At 43.6% G+C, this 20,790-nt stretch overlaps 1 protein-coding gene and 1 long non-coding RNA gene across 3 annotated transcripts; one reads left to right on the top strand and one right to left on the bottom strand.

The window, feature by feature from the left end:
* Positions 1-684: 684 nt before the first annotated feature.
* On the bottom strand, positions 685-3,389 carry DCUN1D3 (defective in cullin neddylation 1 domain containing 3). The gene is made up of 2 exons (XM_077760529.1): positions 2,948-3,389; positions 685-1,437 (listed from the first exon to the last, which is right to left on the bottom strand). The coding sequence occupies exons 1-2, from the start codon at positions 3,376-3,378 to the stop codon at positions 954-956; spliced, it is 915 nt and encodes a 304-aa protein (XP_077616655.1). The 5' UTR covers positions 3,379-3,389; the 3' UTR covers positions 685-953.
* Positions 1,651-3,847, top strand: LOC144228629 (uncharacterized). 2 transcript variants are annotated; one of them, XR_013334236.1, is made up of 3 exons: positions 1,651-2,304; positions 2,502-2,621; positions 2,770-3,847. It is a non-coding gene; the product is annotated as an uncharacterized LOC144228629 (long non-coding RNA). The 2 variants fall into 2 exon arrangements; XR_013334237.1 differs by having other exon boundaries at positions 1,652-2,304; positions 2,970-3,847.
* Positions 3,848-20,790: the final 16,943 nt, after the last annotated feature.

Raw genomic sequence — 20,790 nt, 5'->3', positions numbered from 1 at the left:
GCCCACCAGGAACAGAAACTTTGGCTCCAAGGCAAATGGGGGGGGGAGGGGGGAGTATTTTCACCTACAACATGAAAATACATAAAAGTCATCAAAAAAGAAACTATCAAAGTCTACTTCCAGCAAAACTGAGGTAGCACTGCTTTCTCTGCATTCAATGCTTAAGTGGTTCTCAGTACAATGTGGTCTAAAAAAACTGCTCACTTGACTGACAGGTGCAGCATGTTGATGGATAAACTCAACATGAAATAGGTCAAAGAAGGAATGAGCAAGAAGAAAAGGGTTTCGGATAAATTAGCTTAAACAGGGGTTGTCACCAGACTACAAATGCTCTTGGCTGGCCTTGGCTCTCCAAGAGCTTTAAATTGCCTGGGAATTAATGCAATATGGTTAACAGTTAACACTGCTATTCAATTCTGTGTAAATCTTTTAAAATAATTATTTTAACCTAAATCCAACCATGTAAACAGCACTACACACAGTACAGACCTGCCCTGAAAAACAGAATATGCAAAACTGAGATCTGGCACTGTATCATCTTGTAATGTTAATTCAACCTAACCACCCCTTACCCCCTCCCTGCTTTATACCCTCCCCCACAAAAAAAAATCTAATTTGTGCAAGAAATGGCAGGCTTATTCTATCTGAAGGCTTCAAAAAAAAAAAAAAAAGATACACAACATGTAGCCAGGTTCAAATATTTTGGGGGACCCCCCCAAAAAAAGAAAGAAACCAAAATAACCAAAAAGTGAAGAAAGTGCCTAAAACATGATACAGCATTTTAGAGCCCTTTCAGATACAAGGCAGAGAAAGGTGTAAAGTAGAAAATATCTGGATCTTCAGTAATTTCCAGAAAGGTCCAATCCCTCGGTTGGCTGCAGAGCAGCAGGCAGATCCTTGCTGCCGCCGCTGCTGCTGCTGCTGCTGTTGCTGCTGTTCCTGGGATAGAGCCACTAAGTCTGCTCCTCGGGACACAAGCCCTCGGGCCCTGAGCTGAATGCACCTCTCCCTTCCCCTTCTCTTTTCCTTCGTTCCATTTCCCACTCCACAAAGGTATCGAAGAGACTTGGCCAGGCCTCGTCTTCACTGTAGTTGCTGAGATCTGGGCCAATCACCTGAGTGAAGTTAAGGAACATGTTCCAAGTGTCCCGAGAGATGCCCTTGATCCCCGAAGGGTTCTCCGTTAGGAAGTTTAGCCATTGGTCCAATACTGGAGGATTGTTCTGGGTAAAGACTAGTTTCCACAGAGCAATGGCTATTTCCCGATGCAGTGACCGCTGTCCTTCTTCAGAGTCCAGGCCAAACTGAAATGTAAACCGGTAGAGATCCTTGAATTTATCCTCTTGTTTGGCTTCTGTTAAGAGGCTAGGGAACCGTGCACAGATCCCATCAATGCTGTCTGCACTTATTGCTTTGCAGCCATCAAAAAACTCCTTCCTGCAACAGGAAGGAAGGGGCACAATTAATAATTGTAAACAGTATCATCTGCTGAGAGGCAATATAGGATAGTCATTGAGAGCATGGCTTTGAGGCTGGATGGCTTGGATTTGAATTCCAACTCCTCCACTAATTAAATTAGTCCTATTTCTTCATCGGTCAAATGGTGAGATTACCACCTAACTTCTAGGGTCTGGGTGAGGACTAAACAAGTTAATGTGTGTCAACTGCATCTAACAGTGCCTAGCACATGGTAGACAGCTGATAGTGGCTCATTCACTCACTTGTTCATCTTTCCAAAGATGAAACTCCAGTCTCCCGCTCAATGCCCTATTTCCCATTTGGCAGTAGTGAGTAAGCTGCAGACTCCTCTCCCCGACTGGAGGTCTTCCTGCTTTCCTTTTGATTCTCTATGGGTTGTTTGTTTTCAGAATATTTTTGGTGACTGCCAAGGGAGGTTTTTGGAGCCAAAGGTTCTGGATAAACCTAGGTAACTCTGCCACCAGAGATCAAAGTTCTGTTACTAAAAAATGAAAACTGTGGGGGCACCTGGGTGGCTCGGTCAATTAAGTGTCCAACTTCGGCTCAGGTTATGATCTCATGGTTCATGAGTTTGAGCCCCATGTCGGGCTCTGTGCTGGAACCTGCTTTGGAGTGTGCGTGTGCGTGTGTGTCTCTCTCTCTGCCCCTCCCCTGCTCATGCACGTACACACTCTCTCTCAAAAATAAACATTAAAAAAACCCCACAAAAATTGCCTATGTTTTTTTAACAGCTAACACTTTCAGGTTCCAACAAGGTTTCTCGCTGATCATCTTCTAAGAGATTGCTGTATCAGCTAAAGATAAAAGGCATCTAAAGTCTGTCAGGTAATCTACCCAGGGGCTAGAAACTGGCGGGTGGAGGTGAGGGTTATTTATAACCCAGTGCTCTGGAAACCACACCTTGAGGTGACCCTGCCTCTCCCTCTCCACAAACAAACTCTAGAGGGAGGCATGATCATGGCGATGTGCACAACTACTACTTGGTCACTGGGGCCCGCTGTCCTTTTTGGTGTGCATGCTAGGGGCTGAGGGACATGTACGCAGAGCTGGAAGGGGCAAATGGCTTCACACAGTGACAGAGGCAGACACCAAAGGTGCTCCCCAGCATGGCACTCACAGCGCCTGGCACAGGAGAGGTGCACGTAAGTATCAAGTGAGTGAGGAAGTGAGAGAATTGACAAGTGAAAGAGTGAAAGAAGAGATACAGGTCTGGAGCAGCAGTGGGGGTGGGTAGCGGGGGTGGGCAGCGGCTTGGCCACAAAGCTCCACATGGATTATTCCTCGCTTTAGGCAAAGACGATCGTTGCTGGTTATTCAGAGGTTAAGATGCTTTAGAGAAATCAGTCAGAAAAAGACTTACCCAAAACCCTAAGAAGCCAACCCAGTTCTACCCCAGCTGGGTGCCACTGCCCAGTAGTGTATTTTCCTTCCTCTGCTCACCTGGTGACATGAAGTATTTGTGACTAACCTGGTGAATTTGCACATGGTAGCAGCCTGGAACTTCCAAGCCAAGAGCAGCACTCGAAATTCCGTGGGGTCAACACATAAGTCATTGCAAAAGCGCTCCATGCCTTCCTCCAAAATTGCATCCTCCCGCTCGTCCTTGTAACGCCTGAACAGTTCTTCCAACCTCTGCAGGGAAGACTCCTCGGCATTGGACTTGGGCTCCCTCCCAGCATCTCCAGAGGACGTTGGCAGCTGGCAGGGTTCGGTGACAGCTTCTGCCTTCTTGGTCCCATTGACAAGGATATCCCCACCTGGCTTGCCACAGGCTGGTGGCTGTTCCTCACGGTGACCTGCACTCCGCCTGCTGTGTGACTTACTACTGGGGTCACGGTCTCCGTTCTTGCTGCCCAGGGTTGATGAGGGATTCTTGCACTTGGTGACACACTGGCCCATGGTGCTGGTGGCCTGGCCTCTAGAGTGGCCCCCTCTGGATCAGATGCCCTCGCTGCCACTGGCCCATGTGCCTCAACATGCCATCAGCCAGAGGAGCCAGCCAACCTAGAAGAAAATTAGAGAACAGTTACCACTGGGCAGGGAGACAGGAATACACGGACTGTGCCCAGGGACCCCACTCTATTTCAGTGAGCCACCATGAGCCAGGGTAAAGACCCAGAGTTCATCACCACCTCCCTATAAGCTCTGTACCTTCACACTGGGCACATATGGAGAATCAATATGGAAAATTCCTAAAATTCTTAAGGTAACATAGGTTACAAAGAGGTTGATTCATGTGCAGAATGCATCAAGGAAGACTGCCAGAAATATTCCAGAGGAAATCTGTCTTGCCAACTTGCCATCACATTAAGAAAGTTGTTTGGTCTTGGGTTAAGCCAGAAGGGGAAAATAAAAAGTTCATCTCCTAGTTTCTAATGTCAAAATCCTCAGTTTCTTTTTAAGTAGGATGAGTAGGGAGAGAGGGTAGCCACATTTAAGACAGTTTCATAATGGCTTAAAGATGAAATAAAGGATTTGTGGAGTCAAGACTACAGTGTCCCAGCCAAACAGCCACGTAAAATTTGTCTGATCTCTTCAAATTCCTCTCTGGGAATCTCCCACACAGTAGGTGAAATGCCCTTTCTCCACCCTTCCTCTGCCCACCCACAGGAGCCAAACACTAAGACTGTACTCCACGCCAAAGTTCCTGGTCTTCCAGTTTCTTTCTCTCCCCACTCAGGTCCTCTGCGAGGCTGTAGAGTGTGAGCCAAGTCCACATTAAATAGGAAGGTCCTAGAAAGGCTGCAAGCGCAGTCCTCCAAAAGAGTGTCTCCACCTTAAAAGAAGGGCTGATTTACCTCAATATAATCTCTAAATAGTAGGATAATGGCTAGCTAACAAAGAAGAGTGTGCACTGATACATCACAAACTCTCCATGGTAGTTTGTTACTTACGTTATTTAAAAGTGTGTTTTGTGTGTTTTTAAAGAATTGCTAGAAATTTCCTGGCCAAAGGTCAGGTGATTTCTCTGCAAACTGTGTCTTCTTAACTTCAACTAGTCCACAAGAAGATCCAGCCACAACTTAGTACCTGTACAATTCTACCACCTGCCATAGTAATTGCAGCCACCAAAGTTATGTTAACAGAACTTTAGACCAGGAGCCAGAAGTAGAGTACGTAAAGTGGACCAAAATCCATGTCAGTCCCATGCCTGCTCAGCTCTAGGAAGTGTTCACAGACCTTCGTGACCCAAATTCAAAGCTCTTAGGAGACTGGCAAGGGGGCAGAAGGGTGCTTTTCGTGGAAGGTTGGAGCTTATTAAACATTACCTAAACAACTTTCCTCTCCTCCAAATAATGCCTAGATATATTTGGGGTTATCTTCAGGAGCAATTCTATGGGTAAATTCTGGGTGTATAAGTTTAAAACAATGACCAGGATCACTCTTCTAGTTATTGGAGATTCACTCTATCAGGGTGTGTCCTATTCTCCACCCTCAAAGAGAATAAACTAACAGAGACATGCCCATACATGCCCTCAAAAGACTTGCAGTTCCACTTAGGCATCAAAAAAAAACCATTGAAACCCTACAGGGTTTTGCTGTGGAAAAAGACAGATCCAAGTAAGTTTTCTTAAGTTTTTCTGTGTTTTAATAGTATAGCAAATAAGCCATAAAAACAACTATTAAAATTTTAAAAGGTAAATTCTTGGAAGACCAGCATACAAGGAAAGCAACTGCTGGAGCTGAATTATCTCAAAACAAGCAGGACTATACCATGTGGAGGGTCTGGTTTCCAGATTTGTGTTTCTAAAGACTACAGTGCTAAAAGAAACAAAAGGCCCAAACTCACACAAACCCCACATGCTCACAGACTGGCAGCTCTAATTCCCAGCCATGCTGACTCACCAGGGTTTGCTGCTCAGCTCCTGCTGCTGAGGGAGGCCCTGGTACCTGGCAGGATAAGAGGATTTCCTGGCCTCCATCTGACCCACCTACCCTAGGCCACTCACCGTCATCCCCACCCCCACGGGACAGATGCTTCATTGTACCAGCTTCCTCCAAATCCTGGCGCCAAGGCCTTCAGGTAGGGACAGAACAGATGGGCCTCCCAAAGAGGCCCTAATCCCATTTACCCAAACGGCCCTCCACATAAGAGCATCTCTGATGACCTGACACAGCAGAACCTGAAGGTTTTTAACATGCCCAGCAGATAAGGAGGGAAAAATCAATGTAAACAGATGATCCATCACCAAGTGCCAGAAGGTCAGATCCCTTTCTTCCATTCTGGTTCCGGTCTGTGAAATGCCCCCATTCCACAGGAGCATAGAGGGAACTGGTGATCTCAAGCCAGAGCACAATATTTTCAGATCTGATGGGGAGTCCAGCCCCGATTATTCAATGGTCTCCCTTCTTTTGTATCTATCTCTTTCCCTGGGAAAACACTTATGCTCCTGGAGCCTTCTCCAGGCTCAGTCTCACAAGCCCTGTGTCCCAGGCTGGCAGCACTTCAAGTGTCTTAAAGTTGAAAGTCTCCCTGCACTCGCTAGCTGTTGGCTAATAGCTAGTAATAGCAGTTATCAATTATTGAACACTTGATAGCATGCCTGGCACTACGCTAAGCACTTTACGGACATTTAAGCTCATATATCCTCACCACAACCCCACTGAAAGATGGGGACACTGAGGCACAAGGTAAATTATCCAACATCACATAAAGAGGATCTGGTGTATGAGAAACACAACCTTTACCACTAGGCTTGACTGCTGAGTCCACCTACATGAGGGCACTCAGGGAAAGCCCACCAGTGGATGGGTCCTGAGCTCTGGAGTCACCACACTGATCCCAGAGGACAAAGTTCTACCATCAGCCACTGGAAAGAGAACAACAAATTGTCCCTGCCCAGTGCTCAAGAAGGGTGTCCTACCCACTGCCCTCTCCCAGTGAGCCCTGCCGCCTTGATCCAGGCAGTCAAGATGTCCTCGGGCTCAGCTTCACCAGAGATGATCTAAAGCAGTGATGTTTCAGTGCATCGACATGGTTCAAAGCTTCAGATCTGAAATCAAAGCCCAACTCTGCCAGTGATTGTTGCTGACCCTGCTTGAAACCTTTATTTCCCAACTGGCAAAATGGTATCTGCCTCACAGAACTGTTGTTAAGGATTCAGTCAGGTAATACAGATAAAGAGTACCTGCCACACAGTACCCCACTCCCCAGAAAGAACTGATAGGACAGCTATCAGTCATTATTATTAACAGCGAAGTAGTATCTGGTTACTTGAGGAAAACCTCAGCTTGTCCCATCTGAACAATGGGCTCTAGGCCTCAGCTTTTCCAGACCCAGCCAGGACGCCTACCCCTGCCTCGAGTCATGTGCTTGGGTCTTGTTCAAGAACAGTCTCTTGAGAGGTGCCTGGGTGGCTCAGTCGGTTAGGTTAAGCGGCCGACGGCTGACTTCAGCTCAGGTCATAATCTCACAGTTCAGGAGTTTGAGATCCACACTGGGCTCTGTGCTGACAGTGCGGAGCCTGCTTGGGATTCTCTCTCTCCCTTCTCTGGCCTTCTCCAGCTCGTGCTCTCTTTCTCTCTCTCAATATAAATAAACAAACTTAAAAAAAAAAAAAAAAAGAATAGTCTTTTGAACCACAGCACTAACCCTGCTCAAATGCACCACTGCCTAGAAACACCTAGAGGGTCATATTCTCCACAGGATAAGACTGCCTTGTGATTGATGCTGAATAAAATCAAGCTGGGTATTTGCTGTGCTCTATGGACACCATAAATCCAATGGTTACCCCTTACCTGGGACAAGCTTCCAGCCAGTTCCACACTCCTTCCCCCTTCTACTTAGTCCCAGATCTGTAGGTTTAAAAAATGCAGGATTTCTAGCTTGCTATTTATTTATACTAACTTAATAGAACTGCTTTTCCAGCTGGTCATCTCAGCCACCTCTGAAGTGGGCAGCCTCAGCACAATCTGGGCACCCTCAGAGCCAAATTTCATCAGCAATAAAGCACTATTGTGTATTTAGTAGTACATTATAATAGCTATAAATGTAGCTCTCTGTGAAATGGTTATCCCCATTTCGTAGGAAAAAAAATGGAGGCATACCAAGACCAAGGAGCTATCCAGGAAGGGAAAAACAGAAGCAGAGTAAAGAAGAGGATGAGCTCTTAGGGCAGATAAACCTGGATGTGAATTATGTTGATGGCACCAACTGTGACTGTCAGCAACAACTTTAAAATGAGGCAGGTGCACCTCAAGTTAGAGTAAATAAGAATATCCATAGGAGATGGTCTGCCCATACAAAGTATTCCGTAAGTGTTAACCTTTATCATAACTGTTGCTGTTATTGCAAAGTCAGTGACAGAATCAAGCCTCCCTGCTCCTAAAACAGTCTTCTTTGCAGTGGCCACTACAGCTCTTACGGGGGTGCAGGCAGCTCAGGTAAGCAGGACTCCCCAGGTACCCATAGCAGCAACCTGTTCTCGCAGTGACTCTGCTGTCCTGTTTCAGCTAAGAGGCAAAATGAGTTGAACGGAGCAGAGCCAGGGACTAGGAGGGGCACAGAGAAAGGAAAGGCAAGAAGAAAAATAAAGAAAAAACAAACACACACACACACACACACACACACACACACACCTGGAAATCTACTTCTAGCACAATTTATAATTTTGTGGTTTACCTGAAAGATCGATGCCATTAATTTTGCTCAGTTTACGCTGGACCACAATCAGCCTCCAGCTTTTCTCCTTCAATCTCGGCTCCAAATGATCCTATTCACCTCTCTCTCTGCACATCAGCCCCAGCCTCCCCTCCCCACTCACAGTGCCAGCCCTGGCTGCTGTTCCTGAGGATGGACTTGGCTGCCTGCCTGGCCCCATGCCTAGAGCAGGCACTGCAGGCCAGGGGCAATCCCAGAGGCTGTGGTTCCTGTGGATGCTCTGGCTCCAGAGAGAGATCAGGAGCTGATCTATCCTGTAGGCAGTTCCATGAAGCAAGATCAGGTAAGTCCCTGGGTCTCCTCAGATTTACTATCTACTGCTAAGACAGAAGGACCTGTTATGGAAGAGAATGACCATGATGGGCTAAAGCACACAAGGACACAGGGTGACTACAGACAGGAAAAGGAGAGAGGTGTGTGAACCAGTGTTACGGAAAGAAAGGTGGAAGGCTGACTAAGGGGAAGTGATGTGTGCGGAACACAGGGCTGAATGCTTCCTATGCATCATCGCCTTTGACCTCAACAGCCACCTAGCTTGTCAGAGTTTTTACAGATGAAGAAACTGAGGTTTCTTAACTACTAAGCAGGGGACTAGGAAATAAAACCAGCTTGTCAGACTCCAAAGTCCACCCTGTGGAAAAGTTTCAGAGAAGTTATTTGGTGTTTAAATTACTGGAAACACCACATGGAAAGGAAAGAGTCAAAGGGCCAATCTGGTTGGTCCATGTGGAAAGGAGATTTAAAACGTTTAGTAATAGTGGTATCTTTTAAATTACATATATGGACTGAGGAGATTCACATTAACAGTCACATTTAACCCACTACAAACAGTATGACGAAGATACTATAATTCTTTTTACAGAGAGGAGAACTAAAGAGTTTAAGGGATTTGGCCTGAAGTCCCAAAGCCAGTCTACAAAGGAAAAGGGATTCAAATGCAGGCAGTCTGATTCTATATTCTCCATTCTTCAAAACTGGCCTCATATTATTCTCTGCTATGACATGTTCCAAAGATACACCTTTCGGGGTGCCTGGTTGGCTCTGTCGGTTGGACGTCAGACTTCGGCTCAGGTCATGATCTCATGCATGGTTCGTGGGTTCGAGCCCCAGGTCGGGCTCTGTGCTGACAGCTAGCTCAGAGCATGGAGCCTGTTTTAGATTCTGTGTCTCCCTCTCTTTGACCCTACCCTGCTCACACTGTCTCTCTCTCTCTCTCAGAAATAAAACATTTTTAAAAATTTATATTAAAAAAAAAAACCCACAAAGATACACCTTTCTCCCAAGGAGATGGTACGTTAGCAACACCTAAGCATACCAGAGATACAGAGTAAACTCCCAGGAAGGCTTGGTTCTGGTCTGGTGTCTCTAAGCAGTGTGGGCCCTTGAACAAATCATTTAACCTCGCTGAGTCTGTGTGGTTCAGACATTAAAATGAGGAGTCTAGACTAGTCCTTCCAAGTTTAATGTTCTGGGACCACCTTCACTTTTGGGCATGCAAAGAGACTAAAGTTCTAAAATTGCAAGGCTGCTTAGTAAACAGCTCCCCTATCTCTTGCCCAAGCCTATCAGACCCAAGGGAAAATAAAGACAAGAAGTCCAAAAGGAGGAGAGAGAAAGCAGGGGCTACTCCAGTCTGAATAAGGGGTGAAAGATCATACTATTTTTGCGCCTGCCTCTCCTTTGTCATCTTAGTTTGATCTCTGCAGGGTCAGCAATAGGCCCTGGCATATGAAAAACAAAAACAGACCAGAGTGAGCTGGCTCATTGCTGCAGCTGGTTGGGTCAGGAAGCCCCACTCAAAGGAATGTTGCGTTGGCTGCTAACGGGGAGCCTGTCACCCATGGAACAACCCCGTGAAATGAGGAGCTAGAAAACAGGACGCAAATGCTGCCACCAAAAATCAGTATCAGCAGGCACTTGTGATCTGCTTTGAGACTTCCTTGAGACAAGGGACCAGTCTGATTCACCTGTTTCATTCTGTTCCCATCTAGTGTCTATTCAGAAACAAGAAACCACTGACAAATGCTGGTGTTTCTATATAGTGACAGTAAGAAACCCCTTTCCAACTTTCATCAGTCTGTGGAGCCAGCTGGGTGCATGTTTTTATGTCTTACTATATACGCCAGACACCCAAAGGCCAGAGAACATGAGTACATGATTTCCTCAGACAGCTTTTCCCCAGCTGCCAGGGGCTAATGCCCTGTACTGGCAGAAACCATCCCCCTTGAGAGTCTCAAAGGAAGACCACAAGAGCCTCTTGATCCCACCTGGCAGCTACAGATACTGAATGACCTGAGGAAAAGATAGGAAATGAATGGTGGCCATTTGTAAACTACTTCCTAGAAAGTAAACTTGCAAAAATAACAAGGAGGTAAGATTGAGGGAGTACTTGAAATGCAGAGTCGCCTGCTGTCACTTGGAACTTGGGCCTTACAAGATCACCTTCAGAGATTAGTTAGGTCTTACCCAGAGCTACTTGGGAGGGAAAGCTGTTCCCCCTGCCAAAGCAAACGAGACCCGTCTGCTGCTATTTTCATGCTTTTAAAAGACTTTTTGTCCTAAAATGTACTACAGCAGCAAGCTAAGACAGCACTTCCAGTTAAGGTTGGGTAGGAACACATGACTTTCTACATCAACAAATCTCAAAAGCGCAAATGAAAAGAGATTTAAAAAGGTGGGGGAGGGGGCTTTAAAAAATAAACCAACTGGTTATATTTCTATAAAATAATTTTAGGTCATATGACTAAGACCAGCCAGCTTTCCAGAGTAATTTTCTTTTCAAGTGTTCTTAACTATTCCTTATCTTGCATAATTCAACTCATACTAGAGTAAGAATATATATCCAGTTGAGGTCAGAGGACTGAGGCCAGTATGGACTGGCTAGAACAAATACCACTTGCCAAATACAACCAAGCTAACACACACATGTAGTATAAACTTTCCAAATACCAAATAATGAAACATTTTTGGTCTCTGAGCTCCAGTAATAAGCTACATGTTTAATCCCACATGACTCAAAATAACCAAAAAAGGGCCATGTCATTTTACAGACCCACAACTGGAATCTTTCTGCTGTCACTATTGATCAGGAGAGACCAGACTACCAACTTATGTGCAAAGTGGGCATCATTAAGGGCACCAGATTTCTAGGTTGACTACTCTGTTTCTGCACAAGCTTTTTCAATCTCCTTCCTGGTTTAAGACCCGAGGGCTGCTGTGGATCTGGGCTCTGTGGCACCATAATAAAAATGGCATGCCTGCTGTACTCTTCCTCTCTGGCTTTATGCTTACTGCTTGTTTTCTTTCTTAGGATGCAGCAGCCTCATTAGGCCCTGCTGAAGGTAAACCACTGATTAGGCACTAATTCCTGGCTTCCAGTTAGCATATGGATACCAGCCACCCTAGAGGCTTACTGATTGTGTAGTTATTAGTCCTCAACCACCCAATTACCACATCACCTGTTCACTTTTCAGTCTCCTTCTGAGGAATTCAGTAGTCACAAACTGAAAAATAGTTAACGAGAGCTTTGGTTTTTGCCCCTAAGTAAAAAGGAAAGGAAAGAAACTGTGAAATGAGTCGAAAGATGAGGAAGGAACCCAATATGAAGATGATAAATGACAGCATCCAAACATCTTAAAGGGGCACCAGAATTACCACAAATGTATAGATGTGGTTTCTATAGCCACATTTCCTCTAAGAAGGCCTCAGGTTCATCATGTGGTAACTAATCAATCTCTTAAATGTCTGCTAATTCTTTAAAAAAAAAAAATCCAAATCCATTAAGGCCACATTTATCAGTTTTTTCCTAGAGGCCCATGATGGAAGCTGACTACTAATGCACAATAGACGGGAAGAGGCAGAGAGAGAGAGAAGAAAGAGCTGTATAATAGAATAGAAAATAAAAATATAATAGAAAATAGAAAAAGAATATCTGTTTTCAACCACATCAGTAAACTGGTCAGAGAAGTGAGGCCACTAAGCCTTTCTTTCCTGCTACCAAATTCAAAAGTATTACATAGTTACTCTCTGCAAAGTTTAGAAAATAGAAGAATAAATAAAAAGATTAAAAAAAGTCCCCTAGTAGCCCACCACTTACAATTAATATCTGAGTATATTCTTTTAGTGTTTTATATGAGCACATATGGATGGCAGACATAAAATACATTCATGTCCATATTATGCACATGGAAGTTTCAAACAAAAGTGGGTCATACTGTATACTCTATTTTGCAATCTTTTCTGTTGAACATTTTTTCATATAAATCTTGTGCTCTCATCTAATGCTTTTAAGGAGTAGCAATTCATGGTAGTACTGGTATCAGCACTAACACACTAGGTATGTCATGTAACCCAGGGACTGTTTATAGCCTACTATTCATTCTGTCAAAAACTTGGTGCTGGACTGCAAAGGGTGTGCAAAAAAAAAAAAAAAGAAAAAAGAAAAAAGGTTGAGAGGGACACCTGGGTGGCTCAGTCAGGTAAGCAGGTGACTTCAGCTCTGGTCATGATCTCAGGGCTTGTGGGTTTGAGCCCCATGCCAGGCTCTGTATTGACAGCTTGGAGCCTGGAGCCTGCTTCAGATTCTGTCTCCCTCTCTCTCTGCCCCTCCCCAACTTGTGCGCATGCACGTGCGCTCTCTCTCTCTCTCTCTCTCTCAAAAATAAACATTTAAAAACTTTTTTTAAAAAAGGTGGAGATTCTCTGTTGACACATATTTAATGTTTAGGTAAGTCTTCCACTGAATGGAGGTACCGTAATAGGCTGATTTATGTCTTATTGTTGACCATTTAGCTTGCTTCCAATAGTTGATTATTGTAAGTAATACTGTGTGATAAACAGAATAGGCAGTTAAAACTCAACCCATTTATAATTATTTCCTGAGAATAAATTCCTTTAAGTGGAACCAACAGATCAAAGGATATGCAAAAGTATACACAAACACAAACACACACACACGTATATATACACACATACATATATATACATACATACACACATATATATAATTTCAATCTGAACTCCAAAAAAATATCAACTTGTATAATGGCAATGTACTGGGAGTGTGTATTTCTCCCAACATTATCTTGTGATATTTGCCAACTAATTCAACTTCTTTTAAAAAATCCTTACTAAAAGCACAGTAAGACATTATATAAAGGAAAATATCAAACCACCATAGGAGAATGGAAACAGGTAAAGAAAAATCACTTGCTTTACTGTAAGTCACATCAAAAAGGCTGACAAATCCAATGATTCTGGCTTCAAGGATTTCAAGACAGTGTTGTTAAATGATGGGGGGACGGGGGGCAGAAAAAGATTACTCGTAAGGATACCTTTTAATTGTATCTAAATTTTCAACTATTTGTTCAAAAGAAAATCAATCTGTCCCCACCCCCTATCAAAAAGAAGAAGGGGGGAGGGAGGGGGGAGAAAGAAGAAAATGCCCATCTTAAGGCCTAGTGACTAACAGTCCCTATACCATAGGTTTAGCATCAGGGGTGTAGAAGGATCTGGCCCATAGACTAGCCAGAAGCTGAGGAAGTGAGGCTTGTTCAAAACAGAACTGTGGGATCCCTGGAAATGGTTAACAGGCTGGATTTAGCCTATAGAGTTGTTATATGGGCTTCCTAACTTCAGACTGGATCAAACAGCATTGTTGCATGCAGCAAGGACTGGTCTGTTTCCCCAGCACCTAGGCTCTTGATCAGGTGATTACCCAGTTTTCACTAGAAGATTCTTCTCCTAAACTCTTAGCCACATAGTTCGGTGGCCAAGAGTTCACCGAAGAGTTGGGTGAGGTTCATAATGGACTATGTGACTCAGACCCACCAGAGCCTCACATGCTCCTGGCTTCAATTGACTGGGTTAGGGTTATGCAAGTGACCTAAGCAGACAGTGAATCTTAGCACTGAAAGTATGGGAAGTTGGAGGGGCTGTAGTCATCTTGCCAGAAAGAGCCACCAGAGAAAATAATGCCTACCAAAGAGTCACTGAGAATTAAATGGTCCCTTCATATCAAATGGGTCTCAACTCAAATGTATGTAGGACCCAAGAATGAAATCACTGCCAAGAGACAAGGATAAAATGAGTTTTCAAGGCATTATCCGCACCCAGAATCCAACCATACTATCTAAAGTCAGATCAAAGCCTAAACTCCAGTCATGTGAGCCAATAAATTCTTTTGCATATGCCAGATGTCAGGTTTTCTATCACAACAGAAAGAGCCTCTACCAACAAACACACTGCTATGTCACTCAGATCTCTTCTACTCATTGAGCAAAGAAAGAAGGTCTGATGCCTAGGCTCTCTGATTTATCATCCAGGACCAGTTTACTAGGCCACAATTTCAACCCAATACATCAAAGGAATCCCTTAGCTGAACATCAGGCTCAGTAATCCCAAACTTGAGCAAACTGTAAAATTCTATTACATCAGAATGGGTAACCCACTCAATACAAGTGGGTGGGCCACTAGTATGCCATTTAAAAGTCAATGTTACTAATGAGCAAAAGAACCTTTCCAATTGCAATTTTTACAAATTTAGGCCTCCTTCAAGCAGATAGGCCACAGAGCACTTAACAGCTGCTTTACTGTGTTGTGTGCATGTTCTGTCATCTTCATGTTCCCAAGGAGGAACTGCCTCCCAGCATTCAGACACCACGTGAAAAACTGTAAAGCAAGAGCTCCTGGAAGTCTTCCTCTGTACAGTAACAACATGATCAATCTTCCAGCTGAAATAGGTATTTCATCTAAACCACATCCTATGAAACTGAAAGACCAGATGTGACCAGAATTTGGCTGCCCTCTTGGTTTCAGTTACTAGTGCTGAAACCATTTCTCTTTGGTTTCAAGCACTGAACAGCCTATTCAGAAAGTATTCAGGTTTTTGGAGATTGAGCCCCATGTAGGGCTCCATGCTAGGCCTGAAGCCTGTTTAAGATTCTCTCTCTTCCGGGGTGCCTGGGCGGCTCATTCGGTTAAGCAAACAATTCTTGATTTCAGCTCAGGTCACGATCTCACAATTAGTGAGTTCAAGCCCCACACGGTGCTATGTGCTGATAGTATGGAGCCTGCTTGGGATTCTCTCTCTTTCTCTCTCTCTCTGTCTCTAAATGGGTAAAATAAACTAAAAAAAAAAAAAAAAAGATTCAGGGTGCCTGGGTGGCTCAGTTGGCATCCAACTTCAGCTCAGGTCATGATCTCTTGAGTTCAAGCCCCACGTCGGGCTCTGTGCTCACAGCTCAGAGCCTGGAGCCTGCTCTGGATTCTGTGTCTCCCTCTCTCTCTCTGCCACTCCCCCACTCGCTCATGCTCTCTCTCAATAATAAATATAAAAAAAAATTCTTTCTCCCTCTCTCTGCCCCTCCCCTGCTCATTCACGCATGCACCCACTCTGTCTCCCTCTAGAAAGAGAGAAAGAAAGAAAGAAAGAAAGAAAGAAAGAAAGAAAGAAAGAAAGAAAGAAAGAAAGAAAGAATTAATTCAGGTTTTAAAAACTGTGACAGGAAATGCTCGTGTTTGTGTGTCTTTATTGGAAATACATTCCCTGCAGGTTAAAACTTGAGGCCCCAAGGTTTGAGTTTGTTTTTTTTTTTTTTCCAAACAGTTACTTACTTCACAGATGTGCACTCACATGGCATGAAGCCAAAGTATTCATTAACACGTGTAAAGATAAGCAGATAATTAAATCAAAATAGAGCTCTATACCTGATGGCTGGCATCACAGGTTTAGAGGCTTGGCAAAGACAGACATCTGATGATTCCAGCCCAGTTCTTGTGCACTTCCCACCCATATTCACCTGCCAAAATTGCTGCCACCAAATGGCCACTGTAAAGCTGTCTATCAAAACTCTGCCCTAACAGCTAGGCCCTATTTTCATAAAACCGATTATGAGAAAAATCTTAAAGCAGCAGTACCATAAGCTCTTTTGGTCATCACTATCACTAAAAATCTGACAGGACAGCTTTGGACCCAGAATAATCTGTACATACATACACACACTCACGTGCAAATTTTGCATTCAATGATTGGGGTCTATGAAAACACATGGAAGTTTTCCAAAATGCATCAGGATTTTACCTACACTGCAATCACATTCATTCCATTCGCCCAAAAAACCCACTTGCAGATACTGCAGCTCCTACAGCTGCCCCAGTACAGTCTCATGCCTTCGGAGAAAGGCAGGACGTGCTCTGCACACAGATGACTAAGTCTGTACAGTTCAGCTCTATCTGCACCGCTGCACATACTTAACCACCTGTGCCTCAGTTTTATCACCTGAAAACTAGGAAAATCAAAGGGTCAACAGTGAAGAATAAATGGCTCCTTCACATCAGGTGGGGGTCAGTTCTAATGCTGAGATGTCTTTACTGTACAACCAACCTCAATGCCATCTCAGTCGGATCCAACACACTGTTTCTTCCCAGCATATTCCACTCTCTGAAATTCTTGTTTACTTATCTGTTGTCTGCTCCCACTATTAAAAGGCAAATGTCACAGGAGCAGGGATTTTATCTTCTTCACCCCTTTGTCCTGTGCACCTAAGCCATGTCACATAAGTAAGGGTCTGATAAATATCTGCTGAGTGAATAATAATCACTGAGATCTACTGAGCACTTCTATACAAGGCACTAACTAGTCTATGTAGTTTAAGTATATTAATTCATGATCAAATAAATGATGAGTCCAACATACTTAGCACTGTTCTAGCATAAGATAGAACTCAGTAATTGGTAGCCATATACACCAATTCTAATTGTATGATGAAGTTACCAAATACTCAAACGGTTAAGGTTAAGCCTTAAGTATGTAGAACTTCACCTTTCCAGAGCTGCTTCTTAAGGTCTAACTTCTCCTGACTCCTCTCCTTCCCGTACTCTACTACCTCCAGAGAGAAGAGAGAGTAGGAATTGTCCCCTTGTTCCACTTAATCCTTACCTCATCATTTCTCAGATAATGTGATACAAACACAGCTTCTTAGCCAGACTATACCACTCTCCACATGCCACAAGCTAATTTTCACCTCAAACTCACCAAGAGCCAAAGTTAAAGTTGAGATAGGAACATGTTTATCCTGTCGTGCTTCTTTCTGACCTGCACCCAAGTCCCTTGGAAAAATCTCACACTAATGATGGATATCGGTATCATTGCAGCCTCTTCTTTTAGTAAAGAACAAAGTCCAAAGAGTTCATTCAAGCCACTGCCATGTGGCACTCTAGGAAGCTCCAAGGGTTTGCCAATTAGGTGAACTCCAGTAAAAAGCCTTCTGGTCCTGGTCTGAACAGCATCTTCTCTAACTTGGTAAACTAAGGCATCACACATTTAAGGTGTTTGGATATGCAAGAGCAAAAATCAGCGGTTTTCTTCAGTACTGCATATTGAACATGAAGGACTCACAGCCATTTTTACACAGTGCTATCCCACTGTTATATTTACTAAAATTCACTTGATGACAGTGGCTTTTAACTCGGAGGGCTGGAGCTCATACCTCATCAAAGATAATAAGAGATATGGACCATCAAGGTCCTCCATCTCATTAGAACTACAGACAATGAGTATGTTTTATACGACAACAAGAAAAGAAAGGCCAACAAGGAAAGTCCTAATCAGGGCCTTCAAAGCCAGATGCACTTGCCAAGAAAGCAAAGGGCAGATTCCACCTCCGCTGGCTGGCAGGCAGGCCCACACATTTTGCTTAAGCATGTGAAACAGCTAGCTTTTGCTCTCCCCGCCCCCGGGCCCAGTTATGATATTTGGGTAGCAACACCAGTGACTTTTCTAGGAGAGTGTTTTATAAAAATAGAGCTTCCAATTTTAGGTCTAAAATTGAAAAGAAAAATAGCCAGAATTAGAAGTTTGTTTTAACACAATACACTGAAAATTACAAGTTTAAGTGCTGGTAGCTGAGGACGGGGATCACACCACCACATGACTTCTCAGTGAGTCAGAAAAAATAGTACAGGCTTGTTGAACAGTGGACACCCACCAGTAATAAGAGTTAAAGAGTCCACTTGTGTTAAATGATGGAAAACCAAACCAACACTCCCACATTTGTTTCAGCAGTGGCAGGACGGACACAAATGAATGGCAGCAGCAATTTACAAGACAGAAACATTCATATACCTTTTGTGAGGCTAGTCAAAGAAGAAATGTTTGAAGCCCTGAATGCGACTCATTTTTCAAAAGTTGAATCAGTTTAACAACAACAAAAAAAAGCCCTCTACACTATTAATAAATCACTAACTGAAACATTTCTGGGTTTCTAACAGCCATTCTTGATTAACATACCTTTGTGTCAAAGCATAAGCCAAGTCCAGGCAATTCACAGCAAGCTGCTACCCTTTCAGTTATGAGAATCACTCTGGTGGAACTAGATGGGAACAACGAGAATTAATCTTCAGGCCTAGATGGATACTGTCTTGATAATAAGACAATAAAGACCTCCCCAAAGGGCTTCTGGGTGCCATAAATTATATAACAAATCCACTTCTGACAGGCAGCCAGGATTAACTCCTATTCACCCAGGGCACTACTCCTCAGTATCACCAACTGGCTTATCAAAATGAAAACAGTCATTATCCACCACTACCCTGCGAAAGGCACAGCACGTTTCTCACTGCTCATCAGTTGGCTGACACCAACTACTCATTGCAAGGGAAATCAACCTAACAATCTTAAAAACAAATTTGATACTTGTTTCTTGCAGGCCAAAAGTTTTTTTTTAATCAAGAAAGGAAAGTATTTTATTGGTTTCTCCCCCAGTAAGTTCTCCTCACTGAATTTTTTTTTTTTTTTTATATTTTTATTTATTTCTAGGAGAGACAGAGAGAGAGACAGCGTGAGCAGGGGACGGTCAGAGAGAGAGGGAGTCACAGACTGAAACAGGCTCCAGGCTCTGAGCTGGCAGTCAGCACAGAGCCCGACGCGGGGCTCGAACCCACGAACCGTGAGAGCATGACCCAAGCGAAAGTCGGACGCTTAACCGACTAAGCCACCCAGGCGCCCCTCCTCACTGAATTTTTTTTTTTTTTTATATTTTTATTTATTTCTAGGAGAGACAGAGAGAGAGACAGCGTGAGCAGGGGACGGTCAGAGAGAGAGGGAGTCACAGACTGAAACAGGCTCCAGGCTCTGAGCTGGCAGTCAGCACAGAGCCCGACGCGGGGCTCGAACCCACGAACCGTGAGAGCATGACCCAAGCGAAAGTCGGACGCTTAACCGACTAAGCCACCCAGGCGCCCCTCCTCACTGAATTTTTTTTTTTTTTTATATTTTTATTTATTTCTAGGAGAGACAGAGAGAGAGACAGCGTGAGCAGGGGACGGTCAGAGAGAGAGGGAGTCACAGACTGAAACAGGCTCCAGGCTCTGAGCTGGCAGTCAGCACAGAGCCCGACGCGGGGCTCGAACCCACGAACCGTGAGAGCATGACCCAAGCGAAAGTCGGACGCTTAACCGACTAAGCCACCCAGGCGCCCCTCCTCACTGAATTTTTAAAGAACTGCCTATGATGACATTTTATTTTAACAGACAATTTGTTATTTCTATTATGCATTATGCAAGGCTTGAATGCATTTTGTATCCTTTACTCCTATGGAACATAAACATTTAGGGCACCCAAGCAGATAGTCAAAAATAACAAGTGTACAGAAGAGAAAGGATGTTATTATTTCAGTGATTACATCTTAGATTACAAGTTCTAAGAAGGCAGGGAGTGTGCATGGTAAAGTGAAAAGAGTTAAGTGGCACCTAACATTTTCTAAAGAGTAAGCACCTACTTTGTACCAAGCCCACTATACAAATCTATCTACATGTATGGTACTAGCCAGTTTTACACAATCACATCCACAAATACTGACATGAGTTTTACAATGTACTATCTATCATTTTCAAAACACTTTTACACATATGAATTAATCCAACAATCATACCCTATGAGGTAGGTATTATCATTACCGTTTTATAAATGAGAAAACTAAGGCAAAAAAAAATACCAGTAACTTACATAAGGGCACACAGCTAGCAAGTGGCAAAGCTAAAATGCAAACCCATGTTTTTACTGTTTTATGCAATTAAAGATAATTGCAAACCCACAGCTTTAAAAATATGGATGTAAACTAACTCCTTCAAAAACCGTATTAAAATAGAGTAGTTTTGGGGGGCGCCTAGTTGGCTGGATAGGTAAAACGTACGACTCTTGACCTCAGTGTTGTAAGTCTGAGCCCCAAGTTGGGTATAAAGATTAGTTAAAAGTAACAATCCTTAGGGGTGCCTGGGTGGCTCAGTCATTTAAGTGTCCGACTTGATTTTGGCTCAGGTCATGATCTCACAGTCATGAAACTGAGCCCTGCATCAGGCTCTGCACTGCATGGAGCCTGCTTGGGATTTTCTCCTTCTCTCCTCTCCCTCCCACATGTGTACTCTCTCTCACCTCTCTTTCAAATAAAGTAAAAAAATAATAAAATAAAATAAAATCTTAAAAATTAAAAAAAAATAAAATGACAGTTTTTTTGTGTTGTATGTATAAACTTTCAGTTACTGTGAAATGAGAGATGGAACTAGATCAGTGTCTTCCACACTTTAACTGTAGCCTTCAGTGAAAAGGAACACTACTTCCTGACCAAATAAACATATGTAAATACACATATAAC

This window comes from Crocuta crocuta, unplaced genomic scaffold (assembly GCF_008692635.1).
Source record: "Crocuta crocuta isolate KB4526 unplaced genomic scaffold, BGI_CrCroc_1.0 scaffold73, whole genome shotgun sequence".
Taxonomy (NCBI): Eukaryota; Metazoa; Chordata; class Mammalia; order Carnivora; family Hyaenidae; genus Crocuta; species Crocuta crocuta.
Note: the sequence above shows the minus strand (reverse complement) of the source record. Positions and strands in the feature narration are given on the sequence as shown.